Source organism: Arachis stenosperma, chromosome 1 (assembly GCF_014773155.1).
Source record: "Arachis stenosperma cultivar V10309 chromosome 1, arast.V10309.gnm1.PFL2, whole genome shotgun sequence".
NCBI classification, from domain to species: domain Eukaryota; kingdom Viridiplantae; phylum Streptophyta; class Magnoliopsida; order Fabales; family Fabaceae; genus Arachis; species Arachis stenosperma.
In genome coordinates this window covers 1,966,866-1,988,162 of record NC_080377.1, presented here as the reverse complement: position 1 = coordinate 1,988,162, position 21,297 = coordinate 1,966,866, and the positions used below count along the sequence as shown (strand labels likewise).

The following is a 21,297-nucleotide window of genomic DNA, read 5'->3' as shown; positions in this document are numbered from 1 at the left end:
CTCCTTCTGTATCCACCAAAACTATAATCATGCATAGTGCGACTCCTAGCTTTTTTGAAGTATGATCTCTATGACTCATAGTGGTAGGAATGGTGACAGCCAGGGACGGACCTATATACATTGTAGTGGGGCAACAATTTGAAATTTTTTTGAGTAGTATATGATAATAATATTTATTTGCACCCATTAAATTATTGAATTTGACTCACAGTAATTTTTTTACTCAACTTTTGGTACTTAATAGTCATTTAAGAATTTCATATCAAATGCTTATTAGAATTATCAATTCTCAATTTAAATAAGATTAGTGTTCTTTTTTAAAAATAAATTCAAAAGATATTATTTATCTTTTTTCAACTATGAATATCAATGAGAGTTGGCTTTTGATTGTATAAAGAGTGAATTTATAAATATTTGTTTAGTGATATATATATAAGAGACATTTCGATTGTATTGTTAAAAAAAGATTACTCAATTTTTAAAAATATGAAACCTAAAAATAGAATTATAAATTATACATTATTATTTAAATTATTATTTTAGTATTTTAACATATTTGATAAATTTCTAATAGTAAATATAAAAATACTAGAAAAATAAAATAAACATATTTTTTGAAAATTATAATTTATATTTTTTTAAAGATTAAAAAAAAAAGATATTTTTCACATAATAAATAAAAAAAAGTACTTTTATATTATTATGTGCAAATATAATTGATAAATAATTTTTTTATATAAGATATCCAAACATAAAATTATTTTTATTTTTTATAAAGTATTTTAAAAAAATAGCTCAACAAAAATATTTTCTTAAAAAATTGACCCAAACAAAATCCTTTATCTTGTAATACTAATTAACTTTTTGAGTTGTATGTTTATGCTTAAAAAAAAGTAAAAAATAAACCGTCGAAGAGAGAAAATTTGAAATAAAATGGCATTACAAATTTATTTCTGTATGTTTTTAAAAAGGCAAATATAATAAAAAAGATACCATATTAAAATAAAATATTTTTAATTAAAATATTATTAAAAAGATAGCATAGCTAATATTTTATATTAAAATTTTATGTATTTATTTTATTATATACTAAGAAATAAATACATAATAAAATAATTATAACTTTTTTTAAAAACTATATTATGAAAATATTTTTTATTTATATATTTATTTTATCTAAATATATTATTTGATTCTTACTCTAATAATATAAAGTGCTTATATAAATATATGTTTAAAAAAATATTTTTAATTTTACTTCTATTTCTCAAACATAAAAGTAGGTGGCCAACGATCACTCAAATTACATAGTCTTTTTATATTCATTTAAGAAATTGCAGGTTCGAGTCTCTTTACCTTTGATAAAAAAAAGATCATTATAATTTTAAGTAGTCTTATATTTATTAATATTGGATATATTTAATAAATAAAATGATAATTAATAAGACATGAATTCTATTTGTTCATAAAAATAAAATTATGCATAAAAAAAATTAAATTAATAATTGTATATTTATTTTATATATTTTATATTTTAATATGTATTTATTATTTGTAACTGATTTTTTATGCACTTAGCATATGTGTTTAATTGTTTGTTTATTTATACTTATGTTGGCGCGTCCATGTGAGTGGTTCCGGAGTTAAGTAGGATCGGCGGTAAGAGGGTCCTGAATCTGATTCGGGAATTTGTAAATTGAAAAAAATTGGAATGCAGAGTTAACCACTACAGTAGCTCCAGCTGCATAGCTGAACCACGTAAACCGTCAATTTCAACAAAACAAATCATAAACCCTCTTTCTGCCGATCGAGACGCTGCTCAAACCCTAATTCCCCAATTCCTCCCAAAACCTCATATTCCAGTTATGTGGACCAATGTCTTCAAAATCGTATGTTTTCTTCCAATCCCTCTGATTTTTTTTTAATAATTATTTTTTGTCTACAGCTGTTTCCTTGCTATGGTCCGAAACAGAGAGTCATAGATGATGCTATGTGCTTTTCATTCTCTTCATTGCTGTTTTTGGATGAGTGAATAGCTTCATCTGGTGCTTTGATCCTGATTGGGTGGACAAGACCAAAGAGTGGCTTTTGGATCCTGCAAATAATCTATTTGCTCTGTCTTGTCAATTAGTGGCATTAATGCAGTTCTTAGCCCTGTCAACCTTTTTAATAAAAGGATTGCCCGAAATAATTGAGAATTTAAACTTGTTTCTTTAGTGGGAGAACGGTATCAGTATAGAAACTGAGAGTGAATGGTTATGGAGTAAACCTTGAATTTTAGTTAGCTTTTGTTATAGACTAATATATATGTAATGATTTCTGCTTTGTTAATAATTGCTCATATTTCTTTATTTAAGTTTTCATGCTGTTGCAAATTTGTGCAGGGAGGTCTGCATCAACTATCATGGTTTCAGTTCCTCCCTAATGAACCTGATCCGTGCTTTCTACCTGATAAAAGGTTAAATTTGCATTGTTTCTCCATTTTGATTCATTTTGCTTCAATTTGCCCATAAGTTTTCTAATCTTTTATGTTTGTTTATCTTTTTACTATCACTAATGCTGTCTTGTGTTCGAACAGCAATAAAGTGGACCAGAAGGATGCTGCAATGTTAGCGGTGATTTCATCGCATCTTCAATTGCAGAAGGAAGGATTTCTCAGCGCATGGACTAATTCTTTTGTTGGACCTTGGGATCCATCTCAGGGTTTGCATAATCCTGGTAGAGATTGCTGACCGAATGGTTTTTGTAATAATGTGCTATTTGTTATTTGCTTTGTGGGCATGAATGCAACTATCTACATGTTTTCTTTTTCTTTTTTTTTGGTACGTTATGTACCTGTTTTCTAATTATGCAAATATGTCCTTGATACCTTCTACATCAAACATGCAGATGAAAAGATTAAGCTTTGGCTTTTTATTCCGGGGCGTCACTCTTCAGTTATTGAGACTGCTCAGTCAGCAGTATCTGGATTGAGAGGTATCAATGCTACTAAACTTTGTTATGCTCACGTCTTTCCTTTAGAGGTAGTAGAATTGTAATTATATGCCCTAACATTTTCTAATTATTATATTTTTTTGGGTAAAAAATATTCAATGAAGTTGTTGCTTCTGGGCTCTGGTTAGCTCCTGGGGATGTAGAAGAGGTTGCTGCTGCTCTCTCTCAGGCTTTAAGGAATTGTATAGAAAGGTTTGCGTCCCATCCCTTCAAAGTCAAATTATTCTTGATTAGTTCCTGCCATTTTATCTTATTTAATTTTGTAGGGCACTTAATGGGCTTTATTACATGAGATTTGGAGAAGTATTTTCAAAGTTTCATCATTTTCAAAGTGAAGAGCTATTTAGGTATGTTTTATCCACATTCATTCATTGTTGCATAAAATAATAAATTGAGGTGATAGGCTAAATAAATTATGCAGGTTAAGTGGAAATTGTATGTTCGTTCTCACTTTAGAACTTCGACTAGAATACCTGGCTTGTAATTGTAAAGCTACTTACCATATTGCGTTACCCCATGATATGACCTTTTGCTATAATTAGGTCTAAGATACTACAGTTACAATTTCATAATTTGAATTCGCTAATGCATGCTTGCATGTTTCTGATACATACAGGAAAGGACAACCTACAGTTGAGTTCGTCTTTGCTGCAACTGAGGAGGCAATCTTTGTACATGTCATAGTTTCCTCAAAGTATGGTGCTAAATATTTAGTTGGTCAAAAGTATTACCAAATCTTATGTTCAAATATTTAAATATTGTTTTCCGATTTTCCCTTCATACAGGCATATCCGAATGCTTTCCTCTGGTGATCTGGAAAAAGTATTGAAGCATTCTATGGAGGCGAAATATAGACTACCAGGTTGATATGATTTCTTTCTGAAGTTTATTATTTGTTTGAAGTAGTCAGAGTTACTATTCTCTGATCATTTTCTTTGATATGCTATATTAGCGGTGTTAAAATATTTTGGTTATGCTTGTGTTTTTTTCGGCCAGTGAAAAGAACAGTGGTAGTATTTTCAAACTTTATTTGGTATGGCATTTTATGTCATTACCTTTGCTAATTATCGCCAATGTTTCTTTTGAGATGTATCAGAAGTAGGTTAAGAGCTTTATTGTACTCTGTCTTGGAGATTTTGTTATGGATGCTCAAATGAATTTAAAGGGGTTTCTGTCACTCACTCGGATAACTTTATTGAAAAAAATTCTTTTACTATAAAAAGGAGAGAATTAATTCATTATCTTTTCTATGTCAATTTTTTGTCACCCTCTATTTGTCACTGTCTATATTTCTTTTACATTATTCTGTTCTGTTTTCAGTTGTCATACCATATTTTCATGCATTTGTTTTTTTTTTTTAAATATCGTAAAGGGTTAGATTAATACAGCTTCTGATGTTTAATTTCATCTTTATATCATCACGTGACAGTGATCGTTTCTCCTCATGGAATAAGAGGCAGCCTGGTTGGTAGTTCTCCAAGTGATCTTGTCAAGCAAAGTTATTTCAGGTCCTTACTCTGACCTTATGCATTTGCATTTGATATATGGTGAATTATGTATGATAGTATCCATACCTGAATTCCATTTTATATTTTTAATTTTCTTTTATAGCAGTTCCTCCAAGTTTAGGGCATCAAGTGGAATTATAGGTCTTCCAAATCATGTTTCCCAGGGTGTTGGTTGCCAGCTTAGGGGCCAGAATTGTTATGTTGAAGTAAGTCTTGGGTTCCCTCGCTTGGGAACTGACAAGGCGCTGCAGTCAAACAAGAATAGTGTCAGGAATTTATCCAAACTTCATGTTGCTGAATCTCCTGCTGCTGGGCGGAGTGATCATAAGGGTTCACCAGATCATTTGTCTGATTGTGAGAAAACATTTCTCTATCCTGCTGAGGCAGTTCTTGTGCCAGTTTTACAAACGTCCTTAGCAAGGTCATCTTTGAGAAGGTATTGTTATTTCTATGTGTATATGCTTGTGTATTTCTTATTTTATTTTCTACCTTTACTTGATTTGGAGGAAATGTGATTGTCCTTTTTTGTCTTTCAACAAAAATTCATTTAGATTGAATAAAAATTGAGAGGAAATAGGGCAATAAAAGATACTCCACAAATTTAAGGGGCAGTCCGGTGCACAAGCATCCTGCATTAACGGAGGGTCCGGGGAAAAATTTTAAACAACAAAAGAAACAGATAAAACATTACTGGAGCAAAGTTGCTATTCCCTCTGGATATCTATTAGGCAAATCTCTTTGAGAAGTGCTTAACCTCATAAAGAAGCTAATTGTCTAACCTTGTTTCAAATTTAGCTTCTTAGAAACTCAGACAGATAGAAACTTAAGCATTATGCTCCAATCATGCTACCAAATAGCAGTGTAGATTGCATAGGATTAGAAAGGTGGACAGTGTGTGTTAGAGCACAGCTTCCGTACTCCATCTCCTTTGAATGGAGATACTGTTTTTGAGTTATTTCTTGTTTACAATTTGTAATATATATTGTCATTATGCTTGGCCTGTTGTATGACTTGTCTAAAAGAGCTGTGTGATTCTTTCAGATTTTGGCTGCAGAATTGGATGGGACCATCCCTACCTGGTTCCTCGTCCTTTATTCACTGGTTTGCTCTCTAACTCTCTCTCTCTCTCTATCTGCAGATGCTTCTTGCGTTTTTCCTGTTTTCTTTGATTAATTAGGTCAATTCTGAGCTCTATACCATGTTATGGCTTCTTTTTTGTTTTCTGCTGAATGCTGTATGTCTCTGGAATGAGGATAGGCTGGAATAGAAAGTTATATTGCTATTTTTGAGTTTTTTTTTGGGTCTTGAGTTTTCTGTTACAATGCATATCATGATGTTGCAGGGGCTGATTTTTCCTTAAAAACAAAAAGAGTTGGATAAATTTTTCTCGTTTCTCAAGCTCTTCAAACTCTTAAATTTTCATTTGTCTTCTGCAGTGCTGCTAATGTGGATTCTGTAGAAGATCCTTGGGCTGAAATCAATGGATCCCGCATGCAAAATAGTTATGACAGTAGTAGCAATAGCAATAGTAGCAGTATTAGTAGCATAAGTGCCAGCTCTAGCGATAGTGATTACAAAACTACAGGACCAAATGAACTGGAGGCGGATGCTGATTCTTTAACATGTAGACAGTCTGTGGTATCTTTTGGCGATCAGTTGGAAAGTGATGGCCCTAAGTTGGTATGTTCTTATTTGCCCTTTTTGAAAGTTATCTTTGATTTTGATATTTTTGACATAAGATTTATGATCACAGTGAAAGATAAGTAATTGTAGTTTGAAGGATAATGATAAAAATGAAAATGAAAATAAAGCAACAAAGCAAAAATGGCAGCATCATTGACTCAAATGAGAGAAAGTTGCGCCAATTCCTCTACGTGTCTGCTATGGACTCCTGGAATGGACTGTGTTTTTCACACCAAATAGAAGCTAATTTGGTAATCTTATCCAAATTCTGCTGTTGGATTAATGAAACCTTTTAAATGAAAATGTTTAATCTTACCCTTTAGCAAAGTGCTCCAAATATTAACAGGTTTGCACATTGTGATGAAAACTTAGCCTGCTTTTTTTTTTAAAAAATCAAAACCACAAAACGTAGTCACCGTTTTTCTCCATTTTATGCATGAATCTCTTAGTGTGGGCTGTCATGCTGCTATCTTGTCACAGATTAAAAGAAAGAAAAATGTATCACTTGAAGTGTCTGAATATTATGTATATTCAAATGTACAGGAAATCATCTCTTTATAGAGGAATTACAGAAATAGAAATAACTAAAAAATAGGAAAAATACTAGCCTAAAATAAGGAAAGATTTCTAATCATAAAATCCCTAAAAATAAGCTAAACTAAAACTGGAAAGGATATTATAATTAATTCTATTTACAGAAAAGATTCATGAAATAAATTAGGAATCTGATTTTGATTTGATCTAGTCAACACTCCCCCTCAAGCTGGCTTGAAGATATCCTTCATTGACAGCTTGCTTATTATGCTATCAAAGGTCTTCTTGGGTAATCCTTTAGTTAGAACATCTGCCAATTGTTCCGTGGTCGGAACATATGGGATACAAATCTGTCCTCTCTCAATCTTTTCCTTTATAAAATGCTTGTCAACTTCAACATGTTTAGTTCTATCATGCAGAACTGGATTATGGGCAATAGAAATTGCAGATTTGTTGTCACAATACAACTTTATTGGTGGAGAAATGGGAACCTTTAGTTCTTGTAGGATTTTCTCTACCCATAGTGCTTCACATATTCCATGAGCCACTGCTCTAAACTCAGCTTCTGCACTACTTCGTGCCACAACACTCTGCTTTTTACTCCTCCAACTAACCAGGTTTCCTCCAACAAAGGTGCAATACCCAGATGTTGACCTTCTATCCATGACATTCCCAGCCCAATCTGCATCCGTATAGATTTCTACTTGAAGATGTCCATAGTTTTTGTAGAGTAACCCTTTCCCAGGCGACCCCTTCAAGTACCTTAGGATTCTAAAGACAGCATCCATGTGTTCTCGGCCAGGTGAATGCATAAACTGGCTTACCATGCTCACAGCAAAGGCTATATCCGGGCGTGTATGGGATAAATAGATTAGCCTCCCCACTAAGCGCTGATATCTCCCTTTGTCCATTACATTTTCTGGTTCAGCTGGCTTCAATTTTAAGTTAGGCTCTATAGGTGTTTCAGCAGCTTTACAACCAAGTAATCCCGTCTCTTTTAAAAGATCTAGGATGTACTTTCGTTGGTTCATAAAAATGCCTTTCTTAGACCTTGCAAATTCAATTCCAAGGAAGTATTTTAATGAGCCAAGCTCTTTGATTTCAAAAGCTTTGGCAAGCTTTTCTTTCAAGTCTTTTAGCTCCAAGCTATCATCACCTGTCAGAATAATGTCATCCACATATACAATTAAGATGGCAGTTTTATTAACTGCTGAGTGTTTATAGAAAAGTGTATGGTCAGCTTGGCTTTGAGTATAACCAAGTCCCTTCACCACCGTTCCAAGTCGTTCAAACCAAGCTCTTGGGGATTGTTTCAATCCATAGAGAGATTTCTTTAGTTTGCACACTTTATTCCTCCCTAATTCAGCCTCAAATCCAGGTGGAAGTTTCATGAACACCTCTTCCTCTAGCTCCCCATTCAAGAAAGCATTCTTTACATCCAATTGATGTAAAGGCCAATTGTAATTCGCAGCAAGAGATAAGAGAATCCGCACAGAGTTGAGTTTAGCAACTGGAGCAAAGGTCTCTCGATAATCTACTCCATAGGTTTGTGTAAATCCCCTAGCTACTAACCTAGCCTTATACCTCTCTATGCTTCCATCAGCATTGCACTTGATGTTGAAAACCCAGCTGCAGCCAACCAATTTTGCATTCTGTGGCAGATCTACAATCTCCCAAGTTTCATTCTTCTTGAGTGCATGCCACTCTTCCATCACTGCTAATTTCCAATTGGGATCATCTAGTGCTTCCTCTATATTCCTAGGCTCAAACAGATTTGTAATTTTAGAAGTAAAAGCTCGATATTTTTGAGAGAGATTTTGGTAAGAGACATAATTGGAAATAGGATGGTTGGTGCTGGTTTTAAGTACCTTTTTGGTGCAGGTTCTGGTTTCTTTCCTAAGGGCTATTGGCAAATTATTATTAGAAGTGACAATTTCAGATTTACCTGGAAGATCTTCAGGTACTACAGTTGGGCCGTCTTCCGGGTTTTCAGATTGGGTTGGTACAGAGATGATGGGCTGGTCTCTATTCTTCTTGGGATATTTCCGAACATAACATCGAAGCTCCTTTTCTGATTGTGGTATTTCTTTTTCTATTTGTATTCCAACTAGTTCTGGCACAATTTCAGAATTGATTTCCACATTTTTCTTTGCAATTATTTCAGAATTTGTTTGATCAGTGAAAGTTGTATCCTCAATATGTAAGATAGGAGTGGGTAAAGGTTCATGCAAAAAATTTTCTCCCCTTGAACTCTCCCCCTGAAGAAATTTTTTCTGAAAAAGTGTTTCATGTTCCAAAAAAGTAACATCCATGCTTACATGACATTTTTTTGTGTGTGGATTGAAACATTTATAACCCTTTTGACTTGGGGAATAGCCAATAAAAATGCATTTTTCTGCCCTTGGATCAAGTTTACTTCGGGGTGAAGGTGTATGCAAAAATACAGTACAACCAAATACTTTTAAAGGTAAATCAGAATACAATCTACATGTTGGAAAATTCTTTTTGAAAGTATCCAACTGTGTGCAGTAATTTAACACACGCGTAGGCATTCGATTTATGAGATAGGCTGCTGTTAGGACAGCATCCCCCCATAAATACTTTGGAACATTACCCTCAAACATAATGGCACGTGCTACTTCAAGAAGATGTTTATTCTTCCTTTCAGCAATGCCATTTTGTTGAGGTGTATTGGGGCATGTAGATTGATGTTGAATACCTTTTTTTTGAAGAAATTCACCAAGATTTTTGTTAAAGAATTCAGTACCATTATCACTTCTTAAGATTGAAATTTTTGTGTCAAATTGAGTTTCTACCATTTTTGAAAAATATTGAAAAATTTTAGAAACCTCAGATTTTTCATGCATGAGATAGATCCAACATAGTCGTGTGTGGTCATCGATAAAAGTCACAAACCATTTCTTTCCAAATTGGGTTGTTATTTTCGATGGACCCCATACATCACTATGAATCAACTGGAAAGGTTTAGATGCATGATAAGGTTGAGAGTAATAAGGAACTCTATGACTCTTTGCACGAATACAACTTTCACATTTAAGTAAGGAAGAATCAATATTCTTAAACAAACTTGGAAACAAATGTTTGAGATATGGAAAATTAGGGTGTCCTAGTCTATTGTGCCAGAGCATTATTTGGTCCTTTATAGACATAGAACTATTACCACTAAATCCTTGAGCTACTTTATCTTCCGAAATATCCTCAAAATGATAGAGCCCGTCCATCATCTTAGCACTGCCAATCATCTTCCCCGAAGTTCGGTCCTGAAAAATACCATGAGTATCAAAGAATGTCACAGCACAATTGGAATCCTTGCAGATTTTACTAATAGAGAGGAGATTACAAGACAGCTTTGGTACATGTAGGACATTTTTTAGGTCAATGTTTTTGGACAATTTAATGGTACCTTTTCCAGCAATGGATGAAAAACTACCATCAGCAACTCTAATTTTCTCATTTTCAAAAGAAGGAGAATAAGTTTTAAATAAAGGAGAGAGGCTGGTCATATGGTCAGATGCACCTGAATCGACAATCCATGGTGCATTCAAGTTTGAGGTGCAGTTAAGGGACATAGGAATACTAAAATTACCTGTTTGAGCCAAAGAACCACTAGGAGTACTAGATAAAGAACTGGAATTTAACAGCCTTATGAGCTGCTCAACCTGTTCAGCCTCATGATTAATGACTGAGGAACTGTCAGCCATATCTATAAATCAGAGGCACAGTGCAGAGATTCTGCTCTGATACCAACTTGAAGTGTCTGAATATTATGTATATTCAAATGTACAGGAAATCATCTCTTTATAGAGGAATTACAGAAATAGAAATAACTTAAAAATAGGAAAAATACTAGCCTAAAATAAGGAAAGATTTCTAATCATAAAATCCCTAAAAATAAGCTAAACTAAAACTGGAAAGGATATTATAATTAATTCTATTTACAGAAAAGATTCATGAAATAAATTAGGAATCTGATTTTGATTTGATCTAGTCAACAGTATCCTTTGGTGCCTGTTATGAGTATGGGATAAATTATAAATAAATTCCAGTATAAATACTACGGCGATGCATTTTTCATACAGTCGGTGGGCCAGTTAAGCATTTTCTCTGCAAAATAGTAACGCAGTGATGCTTAGAACATCATAAGTTGGCCACTTGTTTGATGATATCGATATCAAGGTGGCTTAATTATTGTTTTAATATGAATTGATAGAACTGCTTATTATACGTATTGAATTTAAATTATATTATTTGTTGAGAAGAATGATTGTGTCCTCACAAAGAAAGCAAAAAGTTAACAACCAAGTCTTTAGTGGATAATTCATGTAAGAAAGCATAAGCAAAATGCCAAAGGGATGCCATAAAGGAGTTATGAAACACTGTTTGACATTATTCAATATTCTGTGTATTATTATAGGCTTCTTGAGGAAGTAGTATTTTCAATTTTCCTCTTTGCTGATCCTTACTTCATGAAATGTGTGGTGTTATGATGGCTCTAATTTCTATGCAGGGTTCTAAGCGATCTCGAGCGGGGGTGACAGAATCATTAAGTACAGCTACAAATGTCCCTATGCAAGATGCTTACATGTCAGATTTTGGTTCCATGGAAGTTAACAATTCAGCCATCACAGGAGTAGGAAATGAGCCAATTGGGTCTTATTGGGACTGGGGTGATGATGATAGAGGAGTGGAAATGGATATTCAAGCCCTTCTTTCTGAGTTTGGTGATTTTGGTGACTTCTTTGAAAATGATGTTTTGCCTTTTGGAGAGGTATAGTGAGAATTCCTTCATTTGATGCACAAATTTTTCTTTTTAAAAGTCTGAGTTGTAAGAGCTGTTAATTGTGACTTCAATGTTTAGACATTCTGCAACACGCTCAAGCTCTTTTAAATAGTAAATTTTTTATTCAAATCATTACATTGTATACACTTGACCTATCATTATCTATTGCCATCTACTTGTTCAAATAGTTATATTTTTTTCTCTCGTCATTATTGTACAAAACCTGAACCTTCCTACTTTTATCTATTTTTGTATTTTTCAAGTCAAGGTGCGAGTATGACATTGTCCTTTGGTTAATTGCCTAACTTCTAAAATTTCCAATAATTACTGAGAATCTTATTTGTTAACACTAGCACATGGAGACTGCAAATTCAGAAGCTTCATTTTACATTCTAGCATTGTTTTCTCTTGCTTCTTGGTCTCTTATTGTGTTCAATTTTATGGCAAAAGCCCCCAGGAACTGCAGAATCTCAGGCACTTATGTTTTCTGCCCCGGATTGTGGAGATGTCAACAGCAGTCCTGTTGGAGTCATGGATGTTTCAGATCAAATGCTTTTGCCTGTTGGATTTCCTTCCTTTGAGAGTTTTGACCCACCTCCTCCAGCAGCCATGGAGGAATGCCTCAGCAAAAGTCAAGATAATTTGAACAATTCCATGTTATCGGGTCCAGTCAATCAAACACAATTGTCGTATACAAGGGAGTTTGATCATATAATGAAAACTGAAGCGATGATGACATTTGCTCCTGAATTTGGAGCTGTTGAGACTCCTTCGAGTGAGTTGTCCACAACATTATTCAAAAGCCCATATTTTCCAAAATCACGAAAAGCAGATAGTTCAAATTCTAGTACAAACAGTTACTTATATGGTGCAGCCCCGCCCTCTTCTCCCTGCATTGAAGGATCAGAAGGGAAGAATGGAATGGTTATCAATAGCAAAACATGTTCTGGAACACATGATGCAACTATGAATCTCCACTCAAAGAATTACTATACTTATATAGAGTCCAGGAAAGACATCAATGATAAAAAAACAGTTACATGTAAGAATGACAGCATTGTTAAATCTGACGGCATGGTATCACCTCCATTCTCAAACATAGGTCCTAATGCTGTAGCCAAGTCTGGCTTGAAGATGAATGAAGGAACACTTGAATCAGAACATTTGCTTCTATCCGCCAAAACTCTGTTGGCAACTGATGTTATGTGTGTTATGTTTCAAGCTTCGATGTGCAGGCTACGACACACGCTCTTATCTTCCAGCAACATTATGCCTCTTGGTTTCGGTAGGCCAACTGGGGTTGCATTTTTTAATCAGCTTCCTGGTGACCCGAGTACCACCACAGAAAACATATCGGGCAAGTATGAGGTGAAGAAGAAAGAAAACATACCTGTTAGAATTGCAGGTGATATTGAAGGAGGAATGCTTGATGGGCACCTCAATGCACCTGTTGGTGTCTGGCGCACTGTAGGAGTTTCGAAACCCATGAAACCTTCAAGTTCACCAAACATGGAAGTTGGTCCTTCTTATTCTCATAATTCATTCAGTGATGAAGGTCTCCTTTCTTACAGTCAACGGAAACCACTTCAGGAACTTCTTGATGGGATTGCATTGCTTGTCCAACAAGCTATTTCCTTTGTTGATTTGGCCTTGGATGTGGATTGTGGTGATGGTCCTTATGGTTTGCTCGCACTGCAAGAACAGTGGAGGCGTGGATTTTGTTGTGGTCCTTCAATGATCCATGCTGGCTGTGGGGGAACACTTGCTTCTTCCCATTCTCTTGACATTGCTGGTGTGGAGTTAGTGGATCCACTTTCTGCTGATGTAAGCTTTTACTGTATATATGACTCAAAATTGCACCTTTTGTTTCGTATCAATTTGTAAAGAGTTGAACCATGCATGCCTCTCTTGCTAGGAAAAGAGGTTGGGTTTTTGTTTTGGTACTTATATGTAGTGCTAATGCTGAAATAAGCTAGCTTGTTAAAGTTATCCTTGTTCAGATGCAAAATCAAATTGATTTGAAATCCTTGATTTGGTGTGGAAAATGTGGATAATTGTTATCTATAACTGTCACTTTGACAAGGGCATGCCACTTGGTAGTTATGGATTAGAAACTAACTAGATACATTGAATAATGTGTTTTGGTAGAAACTTTACATGGATTTTTCTTGTAAATTGTGATTCTTTTAGGCACATAATTCAGAGCACATGTAGCATGTGTTTCATGTTAAAATGTGTTAGGGACTTTGGTAATATAGGATTCCTATTGCCCAGAGTCCTATGTCAAGTAGTATGGGGTGTTGGTTGTGGTTAAATAGAGTTGTTCTCCCCCTTATCAGTTATCTTTCGAAGGTGTGGTTCCCCGTTTTCCTTATGTGCTTGTGCTTTGCACATAACTGTGACCTGCTTTCCTATCTAATCTTGGATACCACCCAGCCTAGTTTTTTTTTCCCTGTACATCACACTTTCATGCTGTCTTTTCAATATTATGGTTTCTCCAACTTGTTTAGCAAATAAGCAACGTCCATGTCATGGATATGTTTTGAAATTTTGTTTTGCAGCTCCAAATGCCTTATTATCTATGCTGAGGGGCAATTTAAAGTTTGGCTGAGAAAAAACAAAAGCCTTTCCCCACTTTGTTCTTGTTTACCAAACAAGCACTCTGTCTTTGATGTGAGGACTTTATTTTTGATAAGATACAAATTCCTTTTTGGTAGTCTTTTGGGGATACTTAAGTTTGGTTAATGAGTATCTTGCACCGAATGATGCTGTAGATGGTTTCTATTTTGGTTTATATACTTATGTTGTCAATGTTTATGAACTTCCAGGTTCATGCATCTACTGTGATCAGTTTACTGCAGTCTGACATAAAAACAGCTTTGAAATCTGTATTTCCGCATTTGGAAGGGCCACTTTCTGTGACTGATTGGTGCAAAGGACGCAATCAATCAGTTGACACTGGAAGTATACTTGATGGGGTTTCTGCTGAGTCTGGCATTAGTGAATGTAGGGATTCCTCAGAACCAATGAGTCCATCCCAGTCATCTATTGGTGGATCATCCAGTATTAAGGGTAAGAGTTTTCTTTTACGAGTGCTGGAAGTTTTTTCTTTCATCATGCTGATAGAGTTTGATTGTATGTGCAGTTTCCAACATGATTGATGGTGCTAAGGTGGAGGAGAATTCTCAAAGGAGATCTGGCCAAGATATGTGCAGTTCAGAGTCAGAGCAGCAGCCTTGTCCACGGCTAAAGCCTACCATCATTGCTCTTCCATTTCCTTCATTACTTGTAGGGTATGTGCATAGTTTATCATTTATGTTTGAAGAAAACAATGTTTGGCATGTAGAACTCGGAAGTTTGGAATGTAGTTAACCACTCATGCAAATTTGTCCAATAGGTATCAAGACGATTGGCTGAAGACGTCAGCAAACTGCCTGCAGCACTGGGAAAAGGCTCCTCTCGAACCCTATGGTCTTCCAAAACCTGTAAGTTTATAATATCCGATTGCTACTGTAATGAGTGCAACCTTGCTGAGTTTCATATATCCTCATTTATCTTGAAGGTAAAGAGTTGAAAAACCATGCTTTTCTGTCATTAACAATCTCTCCCTCCCAGAAGTTTATCTACGAGCTTATTCTTTCATGAGATATGGTTCATGTGTGTTATTAGAACTTGTGTTCAAGTGGTATATATTTTGATCCTTGTTACTCATTATTCTAATTGAAACTTCATATTAGGTAGGCATGCTTGTGAAATATCCATGCTTCTTTGAGGGGGCATGTTAGAGTTATAATAAAAGCTATTCATGGTCCTACATCTAACCATCTAATAAATGTTTTATATCTATCAAACCCATTATGGAAGACTTTTAGCTTGAGGCTCGCATGAACTTGATCATTATATTTTCTTAATTAGAAGCATTGGGACACCATGCATTGAACTCTCGGCCACTTTATTATAGAGGGTCAGATGTGTTATTAGACATCTATTCTGTCCAAAATCCTTACACTGTTAAACGAAGGTTGATTAATATTTATATATAAAAAATATCTGTTAATCCCATTAATCCCATATTATCATTAAATTGATTGTTGGTTGCAGCTTACCTATCATGTTGTATGTCCTGACATTGATCCACTTACCTCTGCTGCTGCTGATTTTTTCCAACAACTAGGAACAGGTGAGCAATATGCTTCAAGTTGAGACTGTTTGATAATCACTACTGAGCACATGCTTGAAACAAATAATTCTTTATGGTCTAGCAATTGCATTTGTATTTATGGCCTATTACATATTTCGAAATATGCAAGAGGCTACTAGGATTATGATAAAGACATTGGTTTGTATGCGATACTTAAAGTCCCACGTCAAGTAGTTTGGGATGCTTGGTGTTGTATGAAAGGAAGTGCTTCTCCTATGTTAATAGCTAGCTTATAAGAACCGAGGAAATCGGGTAACCGTACCCTTAATAGGGACAAAATAGAACACCAAGCGTACGATACTACACAATAAGGGACTTTGGGCTTCCCATACTGTGTCTTGGGATAGAATTATCTTTCTTGAATGGAAATAGCAAGTGGTACGTGAGGTACTTAGAGAAGTCTATGTTTCTGAACATCAATGAGTCTTACTAATTGAATGTAACAGTAGTGCTATGCTGTGTTAGTAGAATGCTTTAAGATTTCCATGCTCTATGATTGCTGATTTAAGTTTCATCTAATTTTGTCCTTTCACTCTTACCGTTGAATTGTTTATCAATCTTATTTTTTATATTCTCTTTCAGTGTATGAGACATGCAAGCTAGGTACTCATTCACCTCAAGGCTTGGGGAATCAGATGGAGATAGAGTCGGGGAAGTTGTCATCTTGCGGTTTTGTTTTACTAGATTGCCCCCAATCTATGAAGATTGAGAGCAGCAATGCATCTCTTGTTGGTTCAATAAGTGATTACTTTTTATCTTTATCTAATGGTTGGGACCTGACAAGCTATCTCAAATCTCTTTCAAAGGCACTTAGAGCTTTGAAACTTGGTTCTTGCTTCTCCTCAAACCCCAGTGAAGGAAGTAACAGTTCATGTATGGTGAGTGGCTAGTTTGGCTTGATTATGTAGATTCAATGGTTATTATAAGTCCCTTGGCGCTAAGTATATCAAACATCAAACTTTTTGGCAAGGTTTTAATTGCCAAATTGTTGATTGGTTGTATTGTTTAAGTTACTGATACCATTATACGATTCATATAAGAAAATAACTTTCTCATAGTATATTTTTTCTCCATTCTGCCTCTCAGTAGATATTTCTATGTCTCTAGATGTATTTAATCTCATCTATTTTTATTTGTGTTATATTTAGGTAATCTATGTGGTGTGCCCTTTTCCTGATCCTTCTGCAGTCTTGCAAACTGTAATTGAATCTTCTGTTGCCATCGGTTCAGTTATCCAACAATCAGACAGAGAGAGAAGATCATTGTTGCATAGTCAAGTTTCGAAGGCATTAAATGTCTCGGCAACTGTTGATGAAACTTCGGCTTCTAACATTCTTGTGCTTTCTGGATTTAGTATTCCCAAATTGGTCTTACAGATAGTTACAGTTGATGCTATCTTCAGAGTCACAAGTCCATCAGTTAGTGAGCTTGTCATTTTGAAAGAGACCGCTTTTACTGTATACAGCAAGGCTCGTCGAATTTCAAGGGGAGTTTCTAGTGATTTTTCTCAATCAGCATTTTCGAGTAGATCTCACTCTGTCTTAACTCAAATGCCTTCTCCTATCTCTGGCATGTGGAAAGACTGTGTTGGTCCTCGAATGACAGGACATTCTATCCCAAGAGAGGGTGACATTGATGCTAGCTTGAGGACTGGTACATGGGATAATTCTTGGCAACCAACTAGGACTGGGGGGTTGAGCTGTGACCCAAGTAGATCTGTAGACCATTTTCTTCAAGATGAGACTCGTTATATGTTTGAACCCCTTTTTATTCTTGCAGAACCAGGTTCTGTGGAACATGGTGTTTCTGCTGTTGGTAGCCCCAATTCAGATTCTTCAAAAACAATGGCAGATGATGGTAGTGGCAATTATATGCAAAATACTACAGGAAGTGCAGATTCTGCTTCAAGCATTGATGGATCTGGATCTGATCAAAAGACCCTTCCTAGCCTACATTGTTGCTATGGATGGACAGAAGACTGGCGTTGGCTTGTATGCATATGGACAGATTCAAGGGGAGAATTGCTTGACAGCAACATTTTCCCCTTCGGTGGGATTAGTGGTAGGCAAGACACCAAAGGTTTGCAGTGCCTGTTTGTTCAAGTTCTTCAGCAAGGTTGTCTGATACTTCAATCTTGTGATACTGGCCTTGCAAAGCCTCGAGATTTTGTCATAGCTCGCATTGGAGGTTTCTTTGAGCTTGAGTACCTAGGTAAGATTCTTATCTCTTCGTCTGCCATTTTTGGTAGTGCATATATAGATTTTAGGCCTTATGAGCCAATGTCAAAAGAGTACAAGGTTTCTTGAAGGAATTATAAAGATACACGGATGTACTTGACTTCTAAAATTAGCTTGTGTGTTTTCTAAATGGACACAAGGAACAGCCTAGCATTTTGTATTCTTTAATATTACTTTATAATTGGTTATTGGGGAATTGACAGGCCATAGGTCTTGCTATGAATAAATTTTTTTACCATAATTTGTGGCTATATGTGACAAGCATGTGTTGTTAATATTATGAACCACATCAGGAGGTTTAAGCTGTCAGGTAGTGGAATGTGAGTGATTTTATATCAACACCCTCACGCAAGAAGCCATTGGGCTTGAAATGTGAACAATGCATAGGACCATCCACCTCTTTATTTTCTTAGATTTCAAAATTTATTAAGGAGATTGGGGCAACATTTAATAAATTATGAACCATTTGGACATATGCTGTCATATATCTTCTCTCCTAAATGGTTAAGCTGTTGGTATAGAAACATGAATGATTTTACATCCAACAGCAAGCATACGTTTGCATACAATTATAAATTGAAAATTGTAGTCATAATTCTAACTATATGAGACTATATGAGATAGAGTGGTCAATTGATGCTAAATATTGCTGATTGGAGTTGTTCACTTTCATATGACTAGCTTTATTTATGCATTGTTATTTTGTTATTTTTCCAGAGTGGCAGAAAGCGATTTATTCAGTTGGTGGATCTGAGATGAAGAAATGGCCCATGCAACTGCGGAAATCTATGTCTGATGGGTTGTCTGCAACTAGTAATGGTTCTTCTTTGCAACAACCAGAGATGAGTATGATCCCAGAAAGAGCTCTTCCATCCTCACCTAGCCCTTTGTATAGCCCTCATGCCAAACCCACTGGTTTTATGAAAGGCAGTTTAGGGCAACCTGCAGCAAGAAAGCAGCTTATGGCTGGACATATGGTTGACAATTCTAGGGGTTTGCTTCATTGGGCACAGAGCATCAGTTTTGTATCTGTTTCTATGGACCATACATTACAACTTGTTCTCCCTGCTGATTCATCTCCTGGTTAGTTATCTTTACTACTGTAGCTTTCGTTTCTGTATTTTCTCGTTTCACTAAATTATGAGGGGCAAATTCAGAGTCTAATCCAGGTCTGTTTTGCATTGCCCAAGATCTGTTTTCTTATGGAACAACTTGTTTAGCATCTTTGGTGATTGTTGGGGGTGTCTGGAGCCCTAGACCAATTATTTTTTATTAGGCTTGTTGGGTTTGGTAGTAGAAAAAAGGCAAAAATTTTGTGGCAATCTGCAGTTTTTGCCATTTCTGTATGCAGTTTTTGTCGCAAAAACCAACAAGACTTTATTTAATGCTTGGTACCATTTGCTTGAAAAATCCGATGGCTTGTAGCCAAGAAACTGATACCTTTGACCTAATTTATATCAATGACTATTTTCCAATAGTTGCACCCAGACTCTGAAATCCACCATCCTTTAAAGACTGGGTTATATAATTGCATTATACTGATGGTGATTATTATAATGATGAACTTCATTATTCTTAGCTTAGGCTTCCTCAATATTGTTATAGATGTGCCTTAATAGCAGAAGGGACTGAGCTGTTACCAAGGAAATCAAACTGGGTCCCGAATTTCAAATTTTTTGGTTCTGATTCATATTTATGTTGTTTATTTTTTATTTTTAAGCAAATTTCATCTTAGTATAGTTAGTAATTGAGTGAGTGAGCTGCATGGGTCGAGTCACTACATAACTTCTGCTCATAACGAAATCCAAGTTATCCAATAGCCTAACCAACTACGCCATGTGGATAGTGAGCTGGAACAGCTCATTCACTCAATTACCCTAAGGTCCTCTAGAAAAAAAAGTGAAAACAGGAAACAGAATTTTATTGCTTCTGTTTTTTAATTTTTTGCCATAAAATCCTGAAAATAAATACTGAACAAAAAACAGAAAGTGAAAATGTAAACCAAACAGACCTAAGGTGGCAATATGCAATAAGATTTGCCTCCTTTTTCTTCTTTTTTTTTTTGTGTGGCTCAACTAAAAGTTGTGTGTGATGTTTATTTTAGGTTATATAGAAGGTTTCACGCCAGTGAAGTCTCTTGGCTCAGCATCTTCTGCGTACATTCTGATTCCTTCTCCCAGTATGCGGTTCCTCCCTCCGACAACTCTTCAACTACCCACGTGTCTCACTGCAGAATCTCCACCATTAGCTCATCTGCTTCACAGCAAAGGATCTGCTCTTCCACTCTCCACCGGGTTTGTCGTTTCAAAAGCAGTACCTTCCATGAGGAAGGACTATAGAAGCAACCTGAAAGAAGAGTGGCCTTCAGTACTTTCAGTGAGCCTCATTGATTACTATGGAGGTACTAATATTCCCCAAGAGAAGATTCTCCGAGGAATTAACAAGCAAGGTGGCAGGATTCCAAGTTGGGAAGCAAAAGATTTCGAAATTGAGACCCACTTGGTTTTGGAGTCTCTTGCAGCCGAGCTTCATGCCTTGTCGTGGATGACTGTGAGCCCCACATACTTGGAACGACGAACGGCACTTCCATTCCACTGTGACATGGTTCTAAGATTAAGAAGACTTCTACACTTTGCTGATAAAGAGCTATCTAAACAATCAGAGAAATCCTAACTACAGGTTATATATCAAAAGAACCCCTTGTCTCACTGGTTTGAGAAGAAAGAGCGCCAAGCTGGGTGAGTAGACTGTATCATAATATATTCACTGTGATTTTATGTAAAGCTGTGTAAAGCCTGCTAATGTTTTCAAATTTCAAGGAAGAAATAGATTTAGCAAATTTAGGTGAGAGTGAAGATTGTTCAGAATGTACATGAGCTTTTTTAACCCAGATAAGATTAGCTTGATTCATAGAAGCTGTTGATTGTAGCATAGTCATAGTTCTCTCCTCGAGTGTAGGGTTGCTGGAATTAGATTACCTTTTGTAACTATTTTATTTTATTTTTGGTTAGACAATAATGTAGCGACGACGGTTTCATGGTTAATTTTGATTTCCTGGTTGATTAATTTTTGGGCTAACTATGTGACGAAGCCATCTTCTATTTCTCCGTTTTAACGTCGCTTGCCTGTAATTTAAGTTCTTCGAAATATCCCTGGATTTTCTCAGCGGGTCGAATTTAGGTTCTTTAGTATCGTTTCTAATGCGTTTTTATCTTAACTAGAATGAGACCCGCCCAATGCGTGAACGATAAATTAATGATAGTATATATTAAATATTAAAAATGACTATGTTTTATAAAATTAAATTAAATATATGTAAACTAAAATTAAATTTTAAAA

At 35.5% G+C, this 21,297-nt stretch overlaps 1 protein-coding gene across 1 annotated transcript; it reads left to right on the top strand.

The window, feature by feature from the left end:
* The first annotated feature begins 1,633 nt into the window (after window positions 1-1,633).
* Window positions 1,634-21,039, top strand: LOC130966622 (mediator of RNA polymerase II transcription subunit 13). The gene is made up of 22 exons (XM_057891443.1): window positions 1,634-1,889; window positions 2,385-2,458; window positions 2,579-2,718; window positions 2,890-2,976; window positions 3,099-3,186; window positions 3,261-3,341; window positions 3,611-3,688; window positions 3,780-3,856; window positions 4,424-4,502; window positions 4,606-4,938; window positions 5,544-5,603; window positions 5,939-6,182; window positions 11,248-11,508; window positions 11,971-13,344; window positions 14,349-14,592; window positions 14,666-14,813; window positions 14,918-15,005; window positions 15,622-15,700; window positions 16,304-16,599; window positions 16,870-17,932; window positions 18,676-19,041; window positions 20,063-21,039. Exons 1-22 carry the CDS (start codon window positions 1,866-1,868, stop codon window positions 20,629-20,631), a joined length of 5,853 nt encoding a protein of 1,950 aa, XP_057747426.1. The 5' UTR covers window positions 1,634-1,865; the 3' UTR covers window positions 20,632-21,039.
* Window positions 21,040-21,297: the final 258 nt, after the last annotated feature.

Coding starts and splice junctions, on each gene's coding strand:
- LOC130966622 (XM_057891443.1), top strand. CDS start 1,866: ATGTGGACCAATGTCTTCAAAATC. Junction 6,183..11,247: donor AAAGTGATGGCCCTAAGTTG/GTATGTTCTTAT, acceptor ATTTCTATGCAG/GGTTCTAAGCGATCTCGAGC. Junction 11,509..11,970: donor ATGTTTTGCCTTTTGGAGAG/GTATAGTGAGAA, acceptor TTATGGCAAAAG/CCCCCAGGAACTGCAGAATC.